The following is a 26,262-nucleotide window of genomic DNA, read 5'->3' as shown; positions in this document are numbered from 1 at the left end:
GGCGGGGGTTGTCGTAGGTTCAGGAGGCCAATGGGCGAGCACCTCTCTTGGGGCCAGGCCCCACAACAGCTGTACCTCTCTCATCCGCAAGACCAGACACACTGCGTTGTCTCTCAGTCCAGGCTAGGAAATCTTTCTGATTCTGCAGCTAGATGGACTCTGTCCTCTCTGGAACCCCAAGACCCCAATCTTTGGGCCAGAAAAACTGGGCCCAGGGCCGGGTAACCCAACACCCAGACTGCAACCCTCCTCTCAACGGCTGTCCCCAAAAGCCACATTATCTCCCACTTACAAATGGGGTATGTCTAGGCTCAGGGTCCTCCTGCTTCATCCTTCAGGCCCTGAACACATCCGGGAGCCCTCGATGATCTGGCTCCAAGCAGGCGGAAGAACCCTGAACCCCCGAGGGCCTCTGTTTCCCCTACAGGGGGCTTCAGCGCCCAGTGTTCAGCATGGGCCTGGTGTGGACACAAGCAGCCATGGGGTGGCGGGCGGGAGGACAGTGACCACCAAACCCCCACTCCCCACCCTCTGGCTGACACCTCTGGGTGGGCCCCCAAACTCTAAAGGGCTATGGGCATGCTGTTAATAACAATGACAACAGTTAAGACCAAGAACAGCATTCTCCCCAGGTGAGCCCATCACTCTCATTCAACAGGGGAGAAGGCTGCTGCCTGGCGGGAAACAGGGCCTGCTGGAGAGCGGCCTGCTCTGACCACCTCTACAACAGCCCCCAGCTTCATTATTGACTGGTTGATCTGCTTTGCTCAGCATCCCCCAACGCAAGTGTCAGCTTCACAAACAAGGATTTTTGTCTGTCTTGGTCACCGCCATGCCCTTAGTCCTTAAGACAGCCTGGCACATACATAGTAGGTGCTCAACGGGTTCTTGTTGACGGCTAAATGGCTAAAGGAATTGTGCCCTGCGGGTGTACACCCCAGCCCTCCTGATCTGGTGAACAGGGCACCTGTGGGCATGGGGCCAGTAGTAAGGTTGGGAGCGTATGGATACAATCATGAGTTCTCCTCCTTTCTGCCCTCTTCACCTCTTGTTCACCCATTTACTCATCCGCTCGTGCTGTGCTCAGGCATCCTCAGGCACCCTCAGCACCAGGCCCCATGCTGGGCACTTACGTGTCCCAGGCTCCAGGGCACCCTCAGATGGCAACACTGGAGCTGTCATCCCGAGGAGCCAGGACACAGACCCACCCACAACCCAGGTGGAGGGCTGCTCTGGCCCTTCTGAGTTGCTGGGATCCACACACTGATTGGGAGCATCAAGGACTGCATTGGTAGATACACATGGCCACCCTGCTCCCTGGGACCTGGAGAGCCCTGCCTGTGCTGACAGGGCCGCTGGACTCTGCATCCAGGCCAGGGCCTCTCCTGGGGGGTAAGGCCTCCTGCCTGCCTCAGAGAGAAGTGCTGCCCTGCCAGACCACACCCCACCCATGTGGTCTTCTTCCCGGAAGTCAGCCCTTGCAGGAATTATGGGTATCATTCATCATTCATTCATTCCCCAAATGCTCTCCAAGGCCCTCCTCTGAGCCAGGCTCTATGGGGGACATGCTGAGGACACTGAGGAATCAGACAAGGTCCCCACCTGGGGGACGGTGGGGGCGCGTACCTCAGGAGACACACTGATTATTACCTGCATGAGAGAGTCTGTGGGGCACCGGTGCCAGTTAAGGAGTTAGGCTTTTATTTGGAGAGCCATGGGTGACTCAGTCATATCAGAGGGTGAAGGGGCTGGACGACAGCATGGCTCGGCTCAGGAAAATATCTGGGGAGGTGCCATCTTTTCTGATTCTGGGAAGCACCCGTGTGGGTGAAGACCCTGACTGATAGTTACTGAGTGCTGCCCAGGGAGGGGACTTGAAAGGACATTTTCAGGGTCCTCAGTCCCCAGAGGGCAGAAGTCCCAGAAGAGGCTATGTCCAGCTGATAGATGGGAAGGGCATGACTCCTTTGAGGGTCTGAGGATCTCCGGTAGAGAGAGACCCAGTGGAGAACTTGGCCCCAGTGCCTGGCAGCCTCTGCCCTCCCTGCTGCCCTTCAGACAGGCAGAGCTGGAATGGGAGGTCAGTGAGGGTGGCCACCGGGGCCTCGGAAAACAGGAAATGCCAACTCACCACCCTTCAAGTAGGCTCCAGTGCCTGATGCTTCCTTGGCCTCTTTGGCCAACCCCAGGCCTGCGCCTCTCCTTTCTGCTCCAGCCCCTCACCCCCACTGCAGTCCTTCCAGTCCACCGGCCCTCACTTACCCTATTTGCCAGGTCTTCACCTATGGTTGTATAGGAGCCCAAAGTCCACTGAGTCAGCCATTACTCACTAATTCAACAAAGCTGTATTTTATACTATGTACCAAACCCGGTGTCTAGGGCTCACCGTCTAGCACCGGGGTGCTGCCAGGCTGCGGGAGAGATGGTGCATGCACAGGCCTGCCAAACCAGGGTGACAGCACTGTGACAGGGAAGCCCAGGCTGTGTGAGCCCAAAGACCTCTAACCAGTCTGAAGGTCAGGGGAGGCTTCCAGGAGGTGGTGTCACTTATGCTGGCCTCATACCAGCTGCGTGGCATGAGGTGTATGGCTTTGGCTACACCTCTCCCCCTCCTCCCTATCCCACTCCAAAGTTTTTGTTCAAGTCTACCTAGACAGGCAGACCCTCCCCACTCCAAATTACCAGCCCTCTTAGAGCCTCAGTTTTTCTGATCTATAAAATGTCTATTGAATAAATATTTATATAACAGGTGCTACCCTCTCCGCTCTTCTCTTCTCCACTCTCTGCTGAGAGACAGGCCCAGCTGCCTTGACCATTTTCCTATCCCAAGCGAGCCCTGTTGGCAGCCCCCCGACCAATGCCCAATAAAAGCCCAGGACTCTGGGAGCACCAGGAACCAAGCATTAGCGCGTGAGGGCTGCCAGGTCATTTTTTATGCCTTTAATAATGAAGTTTATGGAAGATCAGCTAGTCAGTGATAATGGCATTAATTTCTCTAACTTCATTAGTGCTGCTAACCTGAGTTGTCATGGGAGGCAGGAGGGCAAGCGAAGACAGGGGTTGGAGCCATGACATATGATGTCTTTGTACAAACAGGAATAGACACCTAGGTGCTGGGCTGCACAGCTTGGCCAGTAGAGTGTAGAGTGGATTTTTGTCAGGAACACTTGTGCAGTGTACAACCTATACAACTAAACACTTTGGTCCTAGGTTCAGGTGAGTGTCAGCATGCAGGCCTTTCCCTAGTTGTCTCCCTGACTTTCAGATTACTCAGTCCTGGTGTGAGAACTTCCTGAAATCAAATGCGAAGTTTGTGTGTATGTGTATGCACAAACACATTTTTCTGAAGAAAATTCAGTTTCCCCCCCCCCAATTTCCAAAGGGTTCAGAGTCCCTGCAATTGAGACTTGAATCTAGGCCTAGGGTCTGGGATGGAGAGTGGTAGAGGGATCTTGCCAGGGCCTGGGAAGAGGTACGAAAGTGTTTGGGGGTGCAAACATTTGTCATTCCACTTCTCAAAAACTGAACTTAAGGTTCTGAGCATCAAAACTATGCAGGCTTGAAAAAGGACAGATTCCCAGGCGCCATCCCTTAAAATCTGTGATTTGGGAGTGGTTTAAGCCCAGGAATTTCCCTCTGGTATAAACTCAGGGTGGTTTATAAATGCACTAAAGCTCCCAATGTTCTGATTTAATACGTTGTTATTGGCTTTGGTGTATGGTATTCTTTTTTCTTTTGGTGTTAGCGGAGAACAATATATATGCCCCTAAGCTCATCAAAACTCTGAAAAGGGTATCCATGTAGAACTGTGTAACTGATTTCACGACTACTCCCTTTTTGTTGCAGGAGTACCATGAGGGTAAGTGCTATGGAGATTTTATCACCCCTCCCTTATTAAGCCAGGGAAGGGCACAGTACGTGCTCCACAAAGGAGGAGTCAGATGGCTGGGCTTCCCAGGGGTCTCTGGTCCCAACGTGTGCTGAGCAGCCCTCACCAGCTCATTTCTGTATCATGCTTACCTTTTGAGTTAGGGCCAGCCCTAGGGCTCCCCATCTGGACAGCACAGTGGACCATTCACCAAGGGCACACACCAAACAAGGCTCCTCTGGCCTGGGTTCCAGGCCAGACACTCGCTCCATGACCTGGCCTTGGACACAAGCTCTTCTGTGTCTGGGAGTGAAGGGGCAATCTGGGTCCCTTTCTCCCAAGTCCCTGCGTCCAGCACTGGGCCTGCCAAGGAGGACTTCAGGGCAGCCAGATGAATGGATTCATTCAACAATATAAACTGATCACCTACTGTGTGTCAGGCCACAGGCAGGGTCTTGCCCTAATGGCACTCAGTCTGGTGTGGGAGAAGATGCACAAATAAAGGTACAATTGCAAAAGAGACAAGTGCTGAGCCGAGCAGGTGGGGTGGTCTTCTGTGGAAAGCTCCTGAGGAGGGAGGAGGGACAGGCCAAGAAAAGGGAATTAGAGTTTCCAGGAACAGAGAATAATGTGCAAAGGCCCTGTGGTAGGAAGGGGTGGAAGAGGCCAGCACGGTAAGTATGGTGGTTGGCTCTCGGTGAAAGGTCTGCCCCTAGGGACAGGCTGGCAGGGCACCAATTGCTGGCATTAGGAATAGAGGGTGCTGGCCCGGTCGGGCCTCTCTCAGACTCCAGCGGACCAGAAAAAACAAAAGACAGTGCCCGCCACCATATGAGGCATCCTTTGTTCAGGGGCCGCCATCAATGTGCACTTATGCCCTCCAACCACGCTTTGCGGGGGTGGGGTGGGGGGGGCGGGCTGTCTCGGAAGCCCCATCCCTTTCGAGCCGTGCGTGCCCGCGCCCACGCCGCGCCGGCCTGTTAAATCACAGGCCTCTCGTGCCACGGGTAACACACACTTCGCCCTGGTGCCCAGCCCACAAGAGTTGGTCCCGCCTATTTCCGGGGCCAGTAGGGGTTCATGAGGGCCGCTCCGCCCCTCCGGAATGTGACAGCTAATCAAAGGCAGCGGCCGGATTAGGGGCTGGAGCCGGTGCGAACACAAAAGGCAGGAAATACAAGGTGTCTCTGGCGCTGTAACCATGACTACCTGCGCCCGTGCACCGCCCCGCGCCCAGTTCCGGGACTGACCCTCTGGCAGGGGAAGCAGGCTGGAGTGACCAGTCGATATCCCTCCAGTGGTGCGATATCCCTCCAGTGGTGCGCGGTGCCGTCCCCCACCACGTCGTGGCTGCGAGACCCTGGGCCTCCACTCCTTCGCCTGTGAAATGGGGTCACATTTTGCCAAGGGCTGAATTAGCTCCTTAATTTCAACATTTACTGAGAGCCTACTATGTTCAGGGTCTAGAGATCCACCACTGAACAAGACAGTAAAAAAAAAAAAATTCCTGCCTTGGGGTAGTTTTTATATGGAGGAGAGGGAGTGCGGAAGGGAGGCAGCCAATCAGCAAAACCATAAATAAATAAATTGCACAGGCCTGAGAAAGTGACTCAGTGCTTTGGAGAAAACATAGACTGGAATAAGGAGAGTAGGGAATGTGAAGGAGACAGTTCGTCGTTTTAAATAGGGTGATCTGGTAGGCCTCTCCAAGAGGTAACCTCTGGGGGAAAAAGGAATGAGTTAGGTGGCTATCTGCACTAAGAGCACTCGAGCAGAGGGAAAAGCCAGTGCAAAGACCCGAGGCATCAGTGTGCATGGAGGAGAGCCAGGAGGCCACCCGCGTCCATAGCTGAGGGGACAAGGGGAGAAGAGGAGGCGAGGCCTGAGGGGCAACAGCCAAAAGATCTAGGCCCCTCAGCAGGCGCTCAGCTGTGTCAAGGGGCATGCCAGGAGCCTGCTCCGTCCCCTCCTCACCTGCTTCCTTTCTTGCTGTCTCTCCCTTCTCTTCCTCCTTTTCTTCCCATGCCTCCTCTCCTCCAGACTAGGAAACATTCCATCGTCAGTGTAGGTAAGAAGGACCTCGGTCACTGGTCTGGGCAGCAAGCCTGGCTCTGGGTGCTAAGGCAGAGACAGGAGCCAAGAAGCCACGTTCTCTCAGCCTTTACACAGGCTGTTCCCTCTGCCTGGCACACCCTTCCCATCTCTTAATCTGACAAACTCCCACCTTAGTTTTCAAGGACCAAATGTGATCTCCTCCAAGATGCCTGGTCTACCTGGCTTGGTGAGGTGCCACTCCTTGGTGAGCCCCTCCATACAGACCCTATCACAGGGTCAATACCCCCCTGCAGCTTTCCCATGGGGCAGAAGGGGGCAGCTGCTAAGTGGCAGGACAGCACTTGTGAATCATAAGGCACCAGGGAGACAAAACCTAGAGTAAATGGCCAGTGGTTAGTAGCTCTGTGTGGGAGAGTGAGTCCTGCCTTACCCCACCACCCACAGGTGCCTGGCACAGGCCCAGAGCTGCTGAGGCAGAAAGGAACAGAAGCCCTCCAAAAATGGACAGCTGCAACAATGGAAAGTGCTGAGTCCTGATGTATCCCTGACCCAGGGCATAATCCTCATAAAGACAAGGAAACAGGGAAGCCACTAGCTATAGCTCAGCCTGCATACAGTTCATTTCTTTTGGACACTGGCCTGCCTATTTAAATACGCGCGGTGTTCATTGTGTAGACTCAGAGATGAGAGTCTCGTCTGGACACCAGTGATGTATTTCTAGGAAGTACTTTGGACAGGTGGACTTTTAAGGAAGCAGGGCATGGCAGTACTTGAAAACATGGGTCTTCCAGTCAGTTCTGCCGCATAACAGGTCATTTGAGCCTCAACCTCCTCATTTTAAACGGGGTTAATGGTAATACCCATCTTGCAGGATTGCTTGGTAAAGGCTGGCTGGGGCTTAGAGAGACCAACATGATAACCTAGATGGGGGCTTTGGAGCCAACAAAACCAGTGTCGCCTCCATAGAGCCACAGCTGGACTACATTTCCCAGCTTCCCTTACAATTGAGCATGGTCATATGACTGAGTTCAAGCTATTGGAATGTGAGTGGAAGTGATGCGCCCCTTCCAGGCAGGAGGATTATGATGAGGTTACAGAGGAAGGCAGAGCCATACATACCACCACTTGGAGGAAACCATCCACCAACCAGAAACTCTCCCTACCATCCTGCATGAAGAATAAACGTCTAGAAATGTAGGGTTTGTCTGTTACTGCAACTAACACAGGAATTCACTTACCCATTTGCTCATTTACTCATTCAATAAATATTTATGAGGGCATATTGGCTCTATATGCCTCATGCTGGGTGCTAGGGATACAGAAGGGGTGAGTTCTGCCCTCATGGAGTTTAGTGTGTAGAGAAGGGCCATCCTTAGTAAATCCTAAAGGCAGGGGTACTGGGGCAGGAAGACCTCCCTGAGATGGGATCTAAAAGAGAGAACAGAGAAGGGATGAACGAGAGCTCTAGGCAGAGAGACCAGCAGCAGTAAAGGTCCCGCAGTGGGAGGGAATATGGTCCATTTCCTGGAACCAAGAGGGGGGAAATGAGGTCACATGGTCTGTCTTCACATCTCCTTTCTGAGCCTCAGTTTTCTCATCTTTAAAACAGAGGCGATGCTATTTCTCTCTCACGGGGCATCTCTACATCTCAGGCGAAAATACCACATGCAAAGTGCTCCTAGATGCTTGTTCATTCCGCTATTACTGAGAGTGGGCAGAAAGGCCTCTGCGTGATGTGTGTGTGTGTGTGTAACACTGGCTCAGGAGGTGAGCAGGGCTGTCTCTGGGGCTCAGGAGGCAGGAGTAGGGAGGGAGGGCTGCTGCTAATAAGGCTCTTGCCACACAGACTAAATATCAACCATGTCTCCAGCCAGGAGAGCTATTAGGCAGCAGCGGAAGTACTGGCTCTCTGGGGAGGTGGGCAGGACCGTCCCTGGAGGCAGCTCAGTGAGCTGGTGCTAAGAGTGGGAACTCTCTGCTGATGGGCAGATGCTGGCCACCATTCATCCTCTTTCCAGATAGGGATAGCTGAGATGGGCATTGCAGGATTTGGGGGGAAGTCTGGAAGGCCTCCAGGCGCTGATGTGTTGGGTATTTCCCGATGCTCAATGCCAATCTGGATGCTGTCTCCTGAGGTCAAGAGCAGGAAGAAACACACCGGATCTAGGAGGTATGCTTGCTGCCAGATACCTAAAAGGGCAGGCAGGGGGGTGCTCGGCAGGGGAGGTTTGCCTAAGAGCTGGAACCCCCAGTGACTTGCAGTGGGACCACGTCACTCCCTCCACTCACATACCTGCCATGGCTCCCTAGCTTTCTGCTGCCAGCATTCAAGGTTCTCCATAATGCACGCCCACCTGTGCTTACCCCAGAGCTACAGACCTCCATGCCACAGCTGCTGCCACTGCTGTGCTTTCGTATTCACTGTTTCTTCTGCCAGGCACGCCAAACTCACCTCCCATCTTCCTACATCTTTTCTGTCATCTTTTGAGAACCACTTGGGAGTTCTAGTCCTGGCTGAGCGATCTGGCTAGGACATCTCCCTTCTGATCCTTAGTTTACTCATTGAGACCATGTGGAAGCTCTTCCCTGCCTCACAGGGTTGTTGGTGCAAACTGAACACGACAACGTATGTGAAAAGCACCTAATGGCATGTGGCATGAAGTATTCATTTAAAAAGTGGACAACCCCCCCCCCCCCCCCCCCCCCAAATCAACCAATCTTCTTGTAACATCACCGCCTCCCGAAGCTTTCCCTGACCACACCCTCCAGTTTGGGTTAGGTGCCTTCTTACTGGTCCCTAGCTCCCTGGGCAACCCATAGCATGACACCACTTGGGACAGCAATAACCTGTTTGAGCATCTGCCCCCATCCCCACTAGACCGTGAACACCTTAAGGGCAGGGAAACAAACTCTTGGTGGGTGCCGGGCCGCAAGGTCAGTGTCGAATGAGCAAGTAGAAGGGTAGATGGCACAGGTCCAACCTTGGCCTCCTTGTGTGTCCTAAGGGATAAAAACACAAGCCTGCCATGCCGCTGGGAGGCGAAAGGACGAGTGTCTCACATGTCCCAGGATCCGACGCTCAGCCCTGTACTCAGGCCCGGCTTGCCAGGAGGGTCCTGTCAGCTGCTCTTCAGCGCTGCCCAGAGCAGTCCTGACCTCAGTTCCGGCTCCCAGGCCCCTTCCCAGGCTGCTACTAATGGCAGCTTCCAGGGATGGGAACAGGCCCACTCCATCTCCTTTATCCTCTGCCAAGCTGCTCGTCAGCCAGTGGCCACATGCCAAGTGATCAGCCTGAGCTCAGGCATGGCTGGAGAGGGGGTTTATCCCAGTTGGCTCCAAGGCTTGGGAAGGTGATGTGTAGGGGTCCACAAGCTGTCTCTATTTCTTCTAGAAACATCAGAGATAGTGTACATTTACCCAAACAAGGCCATACTGACACAAATCGAGCAGGGCCCCTACTCTGGGCTGGAAGGCTGTCAGCTTGTGGCACCACTGGCTATCTCCCCCTTCCAAAGCTCAGATAGGCAGTTATGGATGTCTTCGATTAATAAAAAATACGGGCTATAAATTAACCATTATGTAATAAACGCAGTTTGGCAACCATATCTTTCAAAAACATGGCTTGGCGTGCGTGCGTGCGTGTGTGTGTGTGTGTTAGAGGTGGGGGAGAGAGGGAGAGAAAGAGAGAGAAAGAGAGGGAGGGAGGGAAAGAGGGAGAGAGGGAAAAATAATGAAGGGAGTCCCTCAATAAACACATATGGCATTCTGGGGGAGCTACAGTTTTTGACTCTGGAGCCCTGTACTTGGAGGGGGTGGAGGGGCAGTGACAGCCACAGGCATCTTACGAGAAGGCCGGAGCACCTGACCAGGAGTCCACAGGCAGGCCAGGAGGTAGTGGGTAGGTGCAAATCAAGCAGAGAACGTTGGTGGCTAGTCTTAAACTGCTTAGGACAGGGGCTCCAGGCTCAGTCTGCGTTCTCCAGCCTCCTGCCCAGCGCCAGGGACTGCCCAGTGGGTCCCCTCCTCCTAGGTCTGCTGCCTGGCCTCAACACATTTTTCCTTGAATCAGAAAATAACATGGCTCCCAGATGGGCTGCAACGAGGAAGCGCGTCCTCTCCCTTCCTCCCTCCCTTTGTGACAAGGTCTTTCTTTTTGGGGAGCAGCTGAGCGTTAAGAGGGTGGCGGGTGGGGGCAGTGGCACCAGTAGGGCATCTGCCGGCTTGGTCATCACCCTCTTCCATGGAAGAAGACTTGGGAAGCACAAAGCCTTCCTCCCCTCTGCTGCTGTTTGTGGCGCGGGGCTCACAGATGCGGGTGGAGAGCATTCTGCCCTGGAGGGGGAAATGGGGGCCTGATGGGCAGGGGCTCCCAAGCCCAAGCTCAGGCAGGGCCTCCCGCATCAGACCGCCAAGTCAGGAGTTTCGCACAGTCCCGACCCTGACTCCCCCCTCTCCTGCCTGTACCCAGTCACCGCGGGCACAGCGCTCCCACCCCCATCACAGAGCTCGCTATGCCCCTCCAGCCACATCCAGACCCCCAGCGCTGCTTCCAGCCTCTCTGACCCCCTGACCCCCTCACCTTCCTGAAAGCTCTGCTAGAGAGATAGTTTTCAAACACACACCGGACCAGGTCACTGCCTGCTTAAAACCAATCACAGTGGCTCCCATCACTTACTGAATAAAACATTATCTCTGCATCAGGCCTCCAAGGGCCTGTGCCTCCTCCAGCCTGCCCCTCCAACACACACCACACCACCACCACCAAGCTCCCACGGGGGACTTCACATGGAGAGGGGCTGACTTGGCAGTCCGGCAAGGGACCCCCTAAACCTGTGTGTTCCCTTCCCTCAAATAAATGCTTTTTCATGCTTCCTTCTCATTTTCTCTACCTAAAAACTTCCAAGCGTCTGTACAGGTCCAGTTCAAGCCCTTCCTGATTCCCTACCCACCCTGTGGATTTCCCATCCACAGTTATCCCCTTCCTTTGTGCACCCCTCTTGCCTCATCACCTCATAGCCAGCTACCCATCAAAGCAGCGTTTCTCAACCTGTGGGTCGTGACCCCTTTGGGGGTCGAAGGACCCTTTCACAGGGGTCGCCTAAGACCATAGTAAAACAAAAAGATACTTACATTACAATTCATAACAGTAGCAAAATTACAGTTATAGAGTAGAAACGAAAATAATTTTATGGCTGGGGGTCACCACAACACAAGGAACTGTATTAAGGGTTCAGCATTAGGAAGGTTGAGAACCGCTGCATCAAAGGCTTATCAGTTTACCAGTTTCCTCAACAGGTCTGAGAGCGCCCCCTAAAGGCAAAGCCCAAGCTGAGTCATCTGTAAATCCTCAGGCCTCCACACACAGCAGGTGCTCAATGAAGATTTAAGTGTGTGTAAGCACACACACATGCACCAGAACGAGAACCCAACAGCCCACATTAAACTAGAAAAAGCAATGACCTCCAGGGAAGCCTGGAGAAGGGCTTTGATCTATTATTTTTTGTACCTCCATTTTTCCCTTTTCTATTTACAACCATCATTTCTTTCCTTTTATAATTAAAAAATGACTTTGAATGAAAACCACCCCAAGGCTGCCTAGTGGCCCAGGGGAAATAGCCTATGATGGGCCCTGTTCTGTGCAGGGGCCTTGCCTCCCTGGCTGCTAAACCCTCACGGCCACCCAGATGTGCTGGGACTGTTTGGCCCACTTTACAGAACAGCCAATGGAGGCTGAGCACAGGGCAGATGGGCTAGCATTGGAACCTGGGGGAACCCGAACTCCATGCTACCCCAGATGGCTGCTGGGTCTCCTCCAGCAAAGCTGGGTGTCAGAAAGTGGGGTTGATCCTGACAGTCCCACAGGGACCCTGAAGTCAGCATATATACAAATGCCACCACACACTCACTCATGTTTCTTAAGCATCTACTATGTGTAAAGAACTATGCAGGGGACATGGGTGCCTGGTCTCACTGCCCAAATCAGAATCTTGGGAAGCAACACCTCTACTGGTCCCTTCGCCCTTCCCGCTTCCATCTCCCCTCCAGCCAGGGGCTGTGGAGGACTGGGCCCTGGCCAGCCTAAAAGATGTCCCTGATCCCGCCATGCCTCATGCTGGTCCCCAGTCCTGGCGGCACCCAGGACTTGTTATAATTCCGACTCCTGGGCCACCCCTGGGACTATGATTGAAGCAGGTCCAAGGATAGGAGTGGTGAGCTGGGCATTTCTGTGTGCCCTCCCTGATGCCTGACCAGCTGATGCCTGGCGCCTGGGGGCTGGATGTAAAGCAGGGGAAAGGGGCTGCCTCCACACGGGTCAGGAGGCAGCTCCAGGGAGAGTGCTGTGTGTGAGATCTGCCACCTCACATGCCCTGGCATTTCTAGTGGCATACACTAGTCTGATGGTACCTGGGTGCCAACAGTGATGAGTTGCAGGGGGTAGGCAGCTGGGCTCCTGGATGCTGCTGCTCAGGGGTCTCCTCACTCCTCTGGAACCATGGGATCCCTGGGCCTGGGGAGCCTGGCACACAGAAAGGGTACAAGAAACATTCGAGGCATGAAACTGAGTACAGGTTTCCTACCAAATCACAAAGACTGCCATTTATTAAGTGCCTGTCTGTATTAAGTGTTCTGCCTACATGAGCTTCTTTAAAACTGGGACTGGAATGAAGGTATTTGTAACAGCAAAAAAGCTGTCCACGTGTCCACCCTGCAGAGACAGGGCACTTACATAAGAACTTACTGCAAGCTTCCTGTGTCCTGGGTTGGACAGTGGGCAGGAGGATGGCTGAGGAGCTCCGTGGAGTTGCAGAAGTGTGTGTGGAAAGATCCTATGGAATAAAGTCCCAAAGCTGACGAGAAACACACAGAATTCCCCATGACAGGGGGAAGATCTAAAGGATGGGGTCCCTCCTGACTCTGAGGGTCTTAGGAATGGAGCTGTGGGGATGGAAACTTCCGGCTTCACACTTCTGTTTTCTCTCCCTCTTTTTAAAAACAACGAACACATGTTTGTGTTGTTGTTTTGTAAGGATATGATTTTTGGCAAAGTTTCCAGTGAATTCAGTGCCAGGGGCTCGGGGGTGCAGGGTTGGTAAGTCCTTCCAGATAGGCGACATCAGACTCTGGGGAGCAGGCACACATACATTTATGCACTCATTCATTCAACAAAGATCCCAACCTCCTGGGGTCAGCTGAGTGGCTCAGTTGGTTAAGAGCACGAGCTCTGAGCAACAGGGTTGCCGGTTCGATTCCCACATGGGCCAGTGAGCTGCGCCCGAGCTGAGCTGCCCTGAGCTGCCTACGGGCAGCTGGATGGCTCAGTGGTTGGAGTGTGCACTTTAAGCAACAAGGTTTCCGGTTGGACTCCCGCATGGGATGGTGGGCTACACCTACCTGCAACTAAGATTGAACACAGCACCTTGAGCTGAGCGGCTGCGAGCTGCCGACGGGTGGCCAGATGTCGACTGGACTTGGAGTTGCGCCCTCCACAACTAAGACTGAAGGACAACAACTTGGCTGTTCCCCTTCCCCAATTCCCCAACACTGTTCCCCTTCCTCAATTCCCCAATAAAATCTTTAAAAAAAAAAGATTCTCTCCCCCCCACCCACCACCACTCTGTAATCAGCCTCCAGTTACCCCAGGTCTCAGCAGTAAGAATTCATTCCTTCATTCATGCCACAAATATTTATTAAGTGTCTACTGTGAGTCTCGTGGCCTGGGTAGTAAGCCTGGGACCATGGCTTGAGGCAGGGCTGTGCGGACAGCCTAGGGCAAAGCCAGGCAGCATCTGCTGTGTGCCCCAACATCCCTGCTCCTTTGCCCCATCCAGTGTCACCTGTGGTCACAGGAGACTAGCTCCCAGGCCTGAGCCGGCAGGCACCCAGGATGGGAATTATGGTCTCCACAAGAGACAGTGACATGAAGCTGGTTACTGCCTTTTCAGCAAATGTAATTCCTTTTTATTAGAAAACTAAAAGATAGGACCAGCTTGCCAAAAGCCAGAAGAGCTGAAATGTGCTTTCCTAAAATATGCAGTGTCTGATAAAACAGATTTGCTTGTTTCCCCCTTTTTCCAACATCATCTCCCCTTGGCCAGCCTTTTTCCTCCTTTCATGCCCCTCCCACTGGCACAGCAATGGCCATGACTTGGCCAGGGTGGCAGGCACAGCACCCCGGATGCAGCGAGTGTGCCTTTGTTTCCCCCACTCCCTGGTTTAAGCCTTTTTAGAATTACCTCAGGGATCCTCTTGCTTTCTTGAGATGCAAAGGCTGCCCGTGGCCTCTGCTGAGCTGAGGGTGTCAGGAGGGAAAGGCAGAACAATAAAGGATTGGACTCCAGAGAAACATGCTCATCCATCTGGAGACCCAGGAGCAGGCGGCTGCAGAGAGCAGCGAGGGAGGTGGGCAGGGCAGAGCGCAAGGAGAGGACGGATGGAGTCCCTCACTGCCACACAGAAAGCAACTATTCAAAACCACCCAGGGAGTTCTCTCTTATTGAAAAGTCCTTGATTCTTCCCTTTCTGCAGCAGACCTCAAGAACAAGGGCCCTGTCTTATTAATGGGGTGATGGAGGGGCCCAGGAGGGAGGGTCCTCCTGTGTAAGGTGGCCGAGCTAGTAACTAAGGTAACTCCAGAATCGGATTTTCTTCCCGCTAATCGCTTTTTCTCTTTCCTTTTCTTTCTTTTTTTCTCTGCTGGTCAGATGCTACCTTCCTGGTTCAGAGGGGACCTCAGAGGGGAGAGGGGAGAAAGGAGTGACATGTGTGAGTGTGTCCGTGTGTGAGTGCATGTGTGTGCTGAATAGTAAAATGGTGACCACGCTCTTGATGTTCTAATGGGGGTGGGGTGCCTCATCTCAGGTATGTCTGCCCCTGCCCTCTCCTGGCAAGTTCCCACTCTACCTCCCTGCCTCCCTGTTCAAGGGCAAATCCGTTCCCTTCACTTCCTCCCTGAATAACAAAAGGCGAGATGGAGTTCCCTTTCACCTGCTCTCATTGGAGCCTCTGCTTTGGCATGTCTAATAGAGACAGCTTTGTTCTGGGGAAAACCGAGATGGGGGTCTGTCCGGGGCCTGCAGAGATGGGCAACTGGGTGGGTGTCAGAAATAAATACAAAAAATAGCCTTGTCGCACAGCCCTCGCTGCCTGGAAGCTGTGGTCCAGGGCGGCATAGCCAAAGGGCTACAGTATAAAGAAGCCAGTTCAAATCCCAGCCGGGCCACTGCTGGCCACATGGCCTGGGCACATTCTTTCGCTCTGAGCCCCACTTCCTTGCCTTACACACAACCCCTTAGGAAGCCCCTGGCACAAAGTCAGGTCTTTCTCCCACCTGGCCATCTCCAAGGCTGAGAGGGGTGTATTTTTCTATTAGCGTGGGTGGGAAGAAACAGGAGGGACAGTGACCCCAGTTCTCCAGGGGTGGCTGTGTAGGACTCAGCCTCTGGGAGCTGTTTCTGAGGAAGAGGGCATGTCCCCTGGGACCTGGGGTTTCTCTGTATGGAGGAGGAGCTGGGGACACCTGGTCAGGGTCCTGTCCTCCCAAAAGGGGGGCCACGAGAGCAACTGGGGGCAGCCCTGGCCCAGCATTCTGTCTGCACAGCTCCTTTCCCCCAAATGCGGGGGTCCTGAAAGGTCTCCCAGGGCTCCAAGCCCAGCGCCTGCGGCACGGGGCCGGGCACACGTGTACGTGAGCCACCTCCATGTCCTCTGGAGTAGAGGTCTGGATCTCTGGCTGTCCCCTTTGGAAGAGTTGACAGCATCTGGAGGCTTCCCCCTCCTTCCCCTCCCTATGGGGAGAGGGTGGATCTGCACCAGTGAGGTAGTCAAGTCAGCTCAGCCAGCTCTGTGTGCGTGGGGGAGGAGCTGCCCTCTGTCTGGGCCCGAGGCGACAGGGTCAGCTCAGCAGGACTGGCAGGCTGGGCTAGTACCTGGAACCCACCCTAGATGGCCTTCAGGGCTCCAGAACCCCCAGCCCCCCACTACAGGGAGGACCAAGGGCAGGTGGTAGCTTAAGGCCTCAAAATACTCAAGCAGTAGGTCAGGGGAAGCCAGTGGGGGTGGCTGGAGATCAGGGGAGGACTCAGGTGTGGAACTGCCCAGCTCTGCAGGTAGGACGGGCCCCAGCCCAGGCAAGCAGCAGGTATTCCCAAGCTAGGTCAAGCTCAGGCTCCACGGCCACAGGCCCCAACCCCTTGCTGCCACATTCTCTCTCTGCATCTCATTCCTTCCCATCTCTCCCTGTGTCTGCCCTCCTCTCCTGCTAAGCAAATGGACTGCAAAAGGGATGATGCATTTTCATTTGTATCCACCATTACTTCCCCAGTTCCTGGGGCTGACTTGTCCCTTATCTGGCCATCTCTCTCCCCCTCCCCTTTGGAAAGTGGCAGCAGCCCACCCCCCACCAAAGACCACCTGTGAGCTTCTAGGAGCCAGGGGCCAGGCAAACTGCTACGCCAAGGCCTTTCTGAGCACAGATCTCATCTTAATGGTTTTTCCAGAGAGCACTTATGGGTGTGCGACTGCCCAGTTTGTACTAGTGTGCCTGAAGGGAGCAGTGGCCTCCCCATCTCTCTCCCCACCTCTTCTGCACACCAAGTGGCCTCAGTTTCCCTTGTCACAAAATCTGCCCATCCTGGGTGCGGAGAAGGCCCTGGGCTGGGAGTTCCCTCCACAGCCATTCCTGGGTGTCAGGAAAACACAACCTCAGTAATAACACTGAAGACAGCTGCTGCCATTTCTCAAGCCCCTAAAACGTGTGGGGTACTAAGCTGGGCCTACTCAGGCCTGGGCACATTTTTAACAATAACAGTGAGAAGGACAGCCCAAGCTGGCAGCGCTAAGCACTTTGCAGGTGTTTTAGCCCCCAAAACTCCCACCAAGCTGACTACAGGTCTCATTTCCCCGATGGGGAAGACTGAGAGGCCCTGTCAGCCCACAAGCAGGCTCTCTGGCCCCTGCAGTCACCAGGGGCCAGGGGGTAACCACAGTTGCTCTCTGGCGATAGGGTCTGGGATTGACTGAGTCTGGACAAATGTGGGTAGAAGCTGGTAGCCTTGACATTTTGCCCCTGCACCTCAGAGTCACCCCCAAAAAGCTCAAGGAGTGGTGGCCCCTGGCCCATCTGGACCCCATGGTTTCTCCCTGTTTCCTACTATAGCCCCTGGAGTCCTCTGCCCTCACCAGCAGACAGGCCCAAGGCCATGAGGGGACCACCCAAGTGGGGAGGGAGGGAGATAGAGAGCTGCGCGCGAGTGTGCGTGCGGGGTGACCCAGTGCCCAGCCCAGCCCGGATGCTCCTCCCAGCCTGACTGCAGCTGGGAAAACAGGCTCCTCAGCTGCCCCCCTCCCCCCAAGCCACAGCCCACCTCACCCCATCAGCCAACGCCTCACCCAGTCCTGAACCAGGAACTGGGCCCGCTGCCATCAGAGCTCTGCCTGACTCACAGCCCCCAGCCCACCCCTCACTCCCCCCCCCCCAGATCCGTGAGGAGGCAGTGATTCTCCTGGTAGCTAGCCCATGTCCTCACACTACCCTAGCTCAGAATTCCAAAACACTGGCTGCCCCCAATCCCACGCCTGCCTCAGGCTAGCCCTCCTCCTCCTCTCAGCCTCCCCCCAAACTCTCAGGGGTGGGAGGTTCAGTTTGCCATAACCCGCCCAAGCCAAAGCCTCCCCCTGAACCTGTCTCCCTGAGCTGCAGCCATATCTACCCCATGCCCATCACCAATGTTTGGGGCATGGGAAGTCTCCTGCCCCCTGGAGCACAGAGGCTGGCACTGCCTTCTTCCTTCTGGGGGCAGGGGCAGGGTCTCTGTGCCTGCCTTGCACTTCTGAGGCAGGGTCACTGAGGCTGAAATTTCAATTAAGGAAGAGAAAGAATTACTCCAGGGCTCCAGGCTGGCTCAAGCCGTGACAGGACTCAATATCCACTTCCCTGGAGCGGGGGAAGGTAGGCCGGCACCCTCCCTGTCAGCCTGGAACGAAGCTGGGACCCAGGCCCATGCCCATGGTCAGCCTTGTACCCCCATCCTTCAGGCCAACCTTGGTGCTGGCTCCAGGGTTGGAGGGATACTTGTGGGCTGGAGAACAGGTGAGGCTCCTGGTAGAAGGGGCTGGGGAGTAAGCCTCAGATAGCTGGAGGAAATTGGATTAAATTAAACTATTCAGTCACTGCCTGTTCCTGCAGTGAGCCTGAAGGCTTCCAGGGCCCCACAAGGATGAGGGTGGGGACCCCAAGAACAGGACTGAGAGGGCTCTGGCCTCCCTCAAGAGGATTCCAGCACAGGTCTGGGGGAGGGTGTGGCTCTGGAAGGCCACCAGAAGGCCTGCTGTGCGACTCCCCTTCTGGCCTCAGGCCCATCTCCTGCCAAACAAGGGTCACAGGTGGGGAGGTGTTCCTGGGACCCCCACCCCATGAGACCCTCCCTCATCTACTCAAGAGGTCTTCAGCCAGCCTTAGCAATGCTTCCCTCATCTCCAGAACTGTCCCATCTTCCATCCAAACATGTCCCTTCTCAGAGAATGATTCATTTCCTCTCTAGAAATGCTTCATTTTAATCCAGAAATTCCCAGCTCCAGAATGTTGCATCTCCAAAAAAGTTCCATCTTCTCTCCAGAAAGAACCCTCTTTCATCTTGTACTATAATCCATCTCCAGAAACATCAGTGCTCTCTATAAGGCTCCATCTTAGCTCCAAGAGCATTCCGCTTCCAGAAATATCACATCCCATCTCCAGAGATGTTCCATTTCAGCTCCCAAAATACCTCAAATCCAGAAGTGCCCTATTTTATTTCCAGAAATACTCCGACATCACCTTCAAGAACACTCCACTTCCAGATGTACTACAGTTTATCTCTAGAAATTACCCATTTCCAAAAATGTTTCATCTCTAACAATGTTTGGAACCTCCAGAAAATGCCTTCTCCTAGCTCCAGAAATGTTATTTCATCTCCAAAAATGACCTATTTTATATTCGGACATGCCCCTCCTCCAGAAATGCTTTCCATTGGTCTCTAGAAACAGCCCTATCCTGTCTACAGAAATACCATGTCTTACTTCTAAAAACATTCTGTCTCTAAAAATGCCTGTGGTACCTCCGGAAAGGTCCCCGCCGTGTGGCCCAGAAACTCAGAAACTCACTTCCTTCAGGATCTCCTAGGGAGACACTGGGAAGTGACTGGGCAGCCTCTTCTTCCTCCTCCCTTGTCCCTGTGGTCCTTAGGACCTCTCGGCTACCTGCTGGGCCCACTCCTGTGACAGGAGCAAGGACAAGGCAGGTGTTGAGGTCCCTGGAAGTGGGGAGCATTGAGGATCAGAGTTTCCGGCCACTGGGAGCCTGCCTGACCTGGAGGCAGGAGCAGCGAGAAGGACTGAGGTGGGAAGGGATGGGCCAGAAAGGACATGGTGGGGCCTTGGCACAGCGCCCCCCCCCACACACACACCCCTTCACCACAAACACGTCCAACAGCCCCAGGGCACACACTCATGTTTGGTCAATACCTAACACAGTGCACAGAAATGCCCACCCCCATGCCATCTCCCACCCCTCAGAGCCGCTCACAACACACACTCACAGCACAGAAATCCACACTCAACACTTGCAGCCTTACCAACACAAGTGCACAGAGCAGACACAAAGGCACACACAACACAGACACACATACAGGTCCACATCACACACATTGTTACACACCATCATCCTCAACACATTCCCTAGGTCTCTCTGGGTCAAGTTCTGGGGACACTGAGGGGCAGGAGCCCTCTGTCAGTCTCTCCAACCAGTCTAGGTTGGCAAGGTGGGGTAGCCTCAGTCACTGCTGTGTATCAACTGGGGAAATTCAGAGCTCCAGGACCTTGGGCTTAGAAGGGACCAAAAGAGAGAAGAGCACATCTGCTAAGATGGGGCACTCTCTCCCCCCGGAGCAGCCCAGGCCATTTCTGAGTCACTTCTAAATGACGGAAAGTTCCTCTTTGGGTGGAACCTTGCGACCTCTGTCCACACAGCCTGGCACTGCTCTCCGAAGAAGTCACAAAGCCCATGTCCACTGAGATTCCACGTGGAGCTTCTTTCCTCCTCGTCCCTTGACAGTTGAGAGAGGTAAGGGGGACAGCTGTTCTGCGGGAAGGAGGCATGGAAGTAGCTGAGTGGAGGGTAGGTGGTACCAACACACACACACAGGCAGCAGGTAACACACTTCCACGCCCTAAACCCAGACATAGGGAAGAAGGTGGCCCCTGGTTTGCATCAGGTCTGTCCCTGATACCCCAGTGGATAGAAATTCTCAGAGCCTCTAGGTAGGTAGGAAGAGAGAAAGGGGCTCTAAATCCATGATCTCCATTCCCAGAGGCATCAGTTAGCTCTGGTCTGCTCCCATGGGAGGGCAATTACCACTTATTAATTCTCCCAATTTAGAATCAGCCTCAACTGGAACCTCTTGAGCCCCTTTTTTTGGTCCTCTGGGGCCAAGGGAAGGTGTGAATAGACCTTGAACAAGCACTTCAATTTGCCCTCAGCGAGGGTTCCTTTGCCATGCCACAACTTGCCTAGAAATGGGGCTTCCACATCTGTCCCTCAATCACCCCTGCTCTCAATCCCTCTCTGTCCAGGAGACCCCTTTTCTAGAAACCTAGAGCTCCCCCTCCTCCTCTAGGAACTGAGGTTTTCACTCAAAAATGGGAGGGAAAAAAGGCAAACAGTCAAACATGAATCTGAATGAACACACACTTGTGGGGTCCAGGATGGGAGAGAGCTGGGGGCCAGACCTCGGCATGGGGTGATGAGAGGCGCCCCAGGCCTCCCAGCTCACAGCGGCAGCTGGGTCTTCTGGAGAGGCCTCTGCATTGGTATTCTCTGTCCCTCACATCCCAAATTACACCGGCTCTCCTGGGACCCTTTTATCGCACGCTGCTGCTTCAGCAAAAGGTTATGTACGAGAACATGGAAAACCCTCCTGCATATTAACTAAAAGAGCATTTTTTTAAATGCACAGGAAAAAGCAGCTCACCTAAGAGCCAATTTTTACCGTAATTCAGATCAGAACTAGCACTGGACTGGGAGTCAAGACTAGGGCTGCTTGTTGGAGTCCTGCCCTGGCTGGTCCCCGAGCCTGCGGCTTAACCTCTCTGCCCTCCACTATCTGGTCCACTGACAGTGGAATGAAAGCCCCTACAATGGCACTCTCTCAGGGATGCTGGGAGGGGCGCCTCAAGGGTTGGATCAGGGTATGGAACCAGCAGAGTCCAGTCAGTGTTCTTGTTGAGGCTTTTCCCAGCATGCTGCAACCACCGAGGAGAACTGGGTATCACTCTCATGCACCCTGAGCCCTTTCACACCTCCTCATCTTTCCCTAGGCACTCAGTCCCCCACCTGGTGCACGCGCCCCCTCTTTTTTTTGCCTGGAGAATTTCCAAAAAACACCTACAAAGACCCATTTTGGATTCAGTCCTTCAGTTCTGAAACTTTATAAGTGACTTTCAAAGCTGTAACTGCCCGAGACCAGCACAAGCCAGGGTGCCAGGATGAGAACCCAGGTCTAAGCAAGGCACACTTGACTGAGAGGGGACTGCACAGAACCAGTGAACAGTGGCAGCCTCATCTTAGCTTTAGAGGCCTGCAGTGCCCTGCGGGCATGTGGGGCTGCCCACTGTGACCTGCCAATTCCTTTAAGAAAAGCAAAATGGGGCCAGCCGAGTGGAGTCTTGGTTACGAATTGGCTAAAGATGCTGGCTCTGAGCAGCAGGGCCCCGGTTCGGATCCCACATTAGGGCCAGTGACACTGCCCTCTACAGCTAAGATGGTGAACAACAGCTCGACCTGGAGATGGGCTGCCATGAATCGTAGGCTGCAGTGGGGCTGCAGTGGGGCTGCCGTAAGCTACTGTGAGTGGCTGGCAGCCGGAGCGAGCGGCCGTCCACTGGCTGGGGACCAATCTGCCTCACCTGGGAAGAGCGCAATGATAATTAATACCAACATAGGCCAGTGAAGCGACCTTCTCCACAACTAGACTGAAGAACAAAAGGACAGCAACTTGTCTGTTCCCCTTCCCCGATTCCCCAGTGCTGTTCCCCTCCCCCAACTCCCCAATAAAATCTTAAAAAAAAAAAAAGAAAAATGTAAGATTTTTATGTGAAATCTGCTGTTATTTTTAAAACCCTGTGCTGGCCAAACAGTGTCCATCTGAGGGTGTTGCCAGCGGACAACCTCTGGCCTGACTCAGGCCCCAGTCTCTCGGCTCTCCTCTGAGGACCGGATCTACTCAGAGAAAGGCAGCTCTGAAGCGAAGGTGGGGGAATGAGGACAGGGGCAAAGCTTGGCAGCAGAACTGCAGTACGTGTTTTAACTGGCAAGAAAATGGCTAAGCAGCAGTGGCCTCTTTGGGTCTCAGTGCGCTCTTCTGTCAAATGGGGACAGTAAGAGAGTCCACCTCTGTTATGTGAGAGGGGAGGAGCTGAACTAAGCCCCTGACTTCAAAATGGGGTCAGAAGGCACCAGCAACATGAATGAAGGAGGGGGGAGAGAGAGGAGGGAGGAGGAGGGGAAAGGGGCAGGAATTCTCAGTTCCCTTCACTGTCAGGATTTGCTCTCCTTGGCCAATCTCACTGTCGTGGCTACAGGAACCCCAAGATAATCCGAGCCCTGTACCAAGGAGGAAGTACACAGAAAGGGGCGGCTCTTGCCTCGAATCACCCAGCAAGTGAGTATGTGAAGGACACTATCAGCTGAAGGCCCTGTGTGGCCTCCCCCCAGTCACCACCATGACCTATGATCTCAGCTTTGCCGCCTCCTCCCCAGAAAGACCCCAAACATGGGCAGTGTCATGAGGGGTGTGGGAAGGTCTGCCCTTCGTGGGACCCCACCTCCCTTGGAGTTAAGCTGTACCTGCCCCTCCACGAATACCTGGCACAGAGGGCAATGCTGGCACATGGCCCTGGGTTCATCCCCAGCTGAGTTTCTTACAATAGCCCACAGGACCTTGTACCAGAGTTGCCTGACTTCTCCAAGCCTCAGTGTCTTCATCTGTAAAGTGGGGATCGCAGGAAACTTTCCCTAGCAGGGAGGAGTTGAAGACTGGAAATAACAAAGTGTTCAGGGCCTACACCAGGAGGCCTGAGCAAGGAGATGATCTGAGCAGCAGAATTCCAAGTGTCATTCTCTCACCCAACCCTGTTGGAGACTGCCCTGACCCCAGGGGCTCCTCCTCCTGCCCCTCCCGGGTTCCCGTGCACTTCTCTCTCTCTGTGCCAAGTCTTCTTTTAGGGAATTACAATCTGCTGGCCTTTAATTACTGGTCCCGGAGGACCACCACCTCTCTCCACAGCTGAGACTTAGTAATTCTTCCTGGGGCTTGGTAACAGGCTGCTGTGCCGGGCCAGGCCCCTGCTTCCCTCCAGAGCAGCGCCCCAGGTCCATGAGACAACTGGACAGCTCGGTAGGGAGGGAGTCGCAGGGAGAAAGGCAGGATAAGGAAGGTCTTGTCCAGTCAAGAGAATTGAGGAATTCTAAGTCCGGAACTCTGATTTTCTCTGAAATCAGAGAAATCAAGAATTCTGAGGAAGGAAACTGAGGCCCTCAAAGAACTGTCATGCCAAAGGTCATGTGACTCCACCCAGGATCGTGTAGGACCCTCCCTGGCATCTCTCCTCCTTGGCCCCTCGGGTTCCCACCCCCAAGCCCTTGCTCCAGCTATGACCCTGCATGGGGCACCCTACTTTTTTCCCCACTGCCCTCAGAACCAATCTTTTCACAGGGGCCAAGGTTCCAGTCTCCTTTCAGCCTCCACTCCAGCCGGCCTCCAACTCCCCACTCCCACCCACTGTGACCTTCTGGAACTCTCCTGGCCCTTTCATGCCTCCAGGCCTTCTGGCATGTTATCAGGTGCTGCTTCCTACAGCCAAACCCTTTCCAGACTTGGGGCCCAAGTCCCTTCCTCTGAGAGGCCCACACGGCTCTCCTGGGCAGGGCCTGATGTGCCTCCTGTGGGTCAGGCAGGAGGCTGTCAGCAAACGTATGCTGAATGCTGAACTAAGGACTGAAGGAAATGAAAATGACCTGTAAACCAGGAGTGCATCAGGTGCCCCCCCGACACCCCTTCCTGCTGCACCCCATCAATGGGAACAGCTCTGGGAACTCCATCGTCACACAGGAGGGTCAGGCTGACGCGTTCCAGTCGTGTCCCTGTGTGAGCCCTCTGCTCCCTCACCCTTACCTCTAAGATAGCTAAGAAAGGCTGGGTGGGTGTGGGGCATGCATGAGGCTGGCACCATGCACAGTTCTCAGGGCCTGCAGACCAAGGTTCAAAGCCAGACATAGGGGACCATTCTAGTGACCCCTGAGTAACAGCTATTAAGCCAGGAGGCTGCAAACTGGTGGCCCAGGGTCTGAATGTGGCCACAGGTGGGTTGCTGGATTAGGTGACAACGAAGAAAAGCAGATGTCATGTAAACATCTGAATCGCGGTTCCTAAGAAGGTGGATGACAGATACCCCATATGCCCCCTTGGCAGAGCTGAGCTACCACACCCCAGGAGAGCCAGGGAGCCCCCAACCCTCATTAGCACTGCCTGCTGGCCCTACAGGGCCTAGAGGTTGGTGGCCCCAGCATTATGCAAACATGAGCTTGATCACTCAGCCAAGGTAACACGTTTGCATTTTAAGTAGGATCTCCAGTCCAGTGCTCTGACACTGGGCCCTGGGAAAGGCAAGAAGGGGATTACTTTGCAGGAAGGCAGATATCATATGGCTCCAGGTACTCTCGGGAGGTAGTACCTTGCAGGGATGACCTGGGGCACGCAGGGTCTCTCTGTGGGCAAAGGGCTTTCTGTGGGATGAGTCAACATTTGCTGGCCTCTCTCCCAATTTTCCCTTGGGAACATGCAGATGCTAACTTTTATGGTCCCATCTGCTCCCTCTAATTCCTCATAATACCATTTCTGGACCCAGAACTCTGCCCTTAGTCAAGTTCCCCCTAAGAATACGGGACTTGATCCAGGACAAACATCCCTCCCTTTCTCCAGTCATTCTACCTTCGATAATGCAGCTTGGGGAGGAGGGCTGTCCAATGAACTTGGAGAGGCTCCTACTGAGACGATAGTCACCTCAACCCGACTGTCTCCTAGAAAGGGCAGGAGCCACACCATGTCTCCCTCCATAGAAGCCTGCAAACCCAAGGCCCCTGCCATGGCAACACACAGGTGCCCTGAACAGACAGGTGCACAGATGAACACTTAAAGAGACCCTCGGTGCATCCCGATGCTGCCAGGCACTTGAACAAACTTGACCCGGTTTTCCTCACTTTCCTGATCATCCTCTGTCAGGAAAAAGCTATGATCCCCATTCACAAAGGGGAAACCGAGGCTCAAAGAGGTGGGGAAAACCCTTGCTCATGGCCAGAGCTCTCACGTGCTTCTGGATGGCGCTAACCTAAAGCCGGTCTCCTCTCGGAGAAGGTGGGCCCAGGCGTGTCATGTTAGCGAATGTGTGTGTGGGAAAGGGTAAGGCAGCAGGCCACCCCCTGGGCAGCTGGGTCTCCACAAACGCTGAGGTGAACAGCTCACGTGAGCGCTTACACTTTTAAAAAGTATAACAACATTGATTCTGGGGTACAGATTAAGAGCCACCTGGCTTATTATTATTATTATGGCTACTTTTTCTACCACTGCAGTCCTTCCAGAGCTAACTGAAGGTGAGGTAACCAGGCAAGGCAGAGCGTGACCAGGCCCAGACTTTTTCCAGAAAGGTTTTAGTGGCATATATCCTGAAATGTGGGTATGCAGTGGCCAGTAGGCCCCAAGGAACACCTGTGGCCGGTCTGCTGTAGAATCACCAGCCACCTTGGGGGACAGTGGGAAGAAGCAGGAGCAGGCCCTACCCAGGCTGGCGAAGGTGGCATGAGTCAGACCAGAGCTGCACCAGGCTGGCGAGTCCTCAGGCTCCCCACATGAATGGACATCACTGCCCTACACCCTGTGCAGCTCAGACCTCAGCAAGGAACAATCTCAGGGGTGCTATGGAGGGTGAGAGGGCCTGTCCTTGACGCCACAGCTCCCTAGGGTTCCTGCAAAGGGAGGACCCCTCATTGTCTGGAGGCAGCTGGGAGCTAGGAAGGGGATCTGGGCTTTGGGGTCGAAGAACTGGGTCCAGCCTGGGGTCCCCAACTGCTGGGTCCGTGATCTCAAGCATGTCACTTCTCTATAAAATTGGAACCACAAACACTGACTTGCAGAATCTGTGCAAACAACGGGTCCGATGCCCAGCATATGAGTGGGGATCCATGGGGCCTGGTGGCTGTCACCCAGCTCCGGGACCTCAGAGAGCACCACATGTGGGCGGGGGTGGGGTGGTGG

The 26,262-nt window shown here is 54.1% G+C and overlaps 1 protein-coding gene across 7 annotated transcripts in view; it reads right to left on the bottom strand.

The window, feature by feature from the left end:
* RAI1 (retinoic acid induced 1) overlaps nucleotides 1-26,262 on the bottom strand; it is a 122,580-nt gene that overhangs the window by 49,682 nt on the left and 46,636 nt on the right. For 3 of the 7 annotated variants that reach the window (XM_019656638.1, XM_019656639.1, XM_019656642.1), the window contains exon 3: nucleotides 12,329-12,440. The exons of 3 other annotated variants lie outside the window; for them this stretch is intronic. Coding sequence is in view for 1 of the 4 variants with exons in the window: in XM_019656637.1 (XP_019512182.1) it covers nucleotides 12,329-12,440; nucleotides 12,663-12,929 (379 nt within the window). In the remaining 3 variants the exon portion in view is untranslated. Of the gene's footprint in view, nucleotides 1-12,328; nucleotides 12,441-12,662; nucleotides 13,044-26,262 lie in introns of those variants that run through there. One more of the 7 variants, XM_019656637.1, reaches the window with a different exon arrangement.

This window comes from Hipposideros armiger, unplaced genomic scaffold, assembly GCF_001890085.2.
Source record: "Hipposideros armiger isolate ML-2016 unplaced genomic scaffold, ASM189008v1 scaffold_264, whole genome shotgun sequence".
NCBI lineage: Eukaryota > Metazoa > Chordata > Mammalia > Chiroptera > Hipposideridae > Hipposideros > Hipposideros armiger.
The sequence above is the reverse complement of the archived record's forward strand: the minus strand, read 5'-3'. Positions and strand labels throughout refer to the sequence as shown.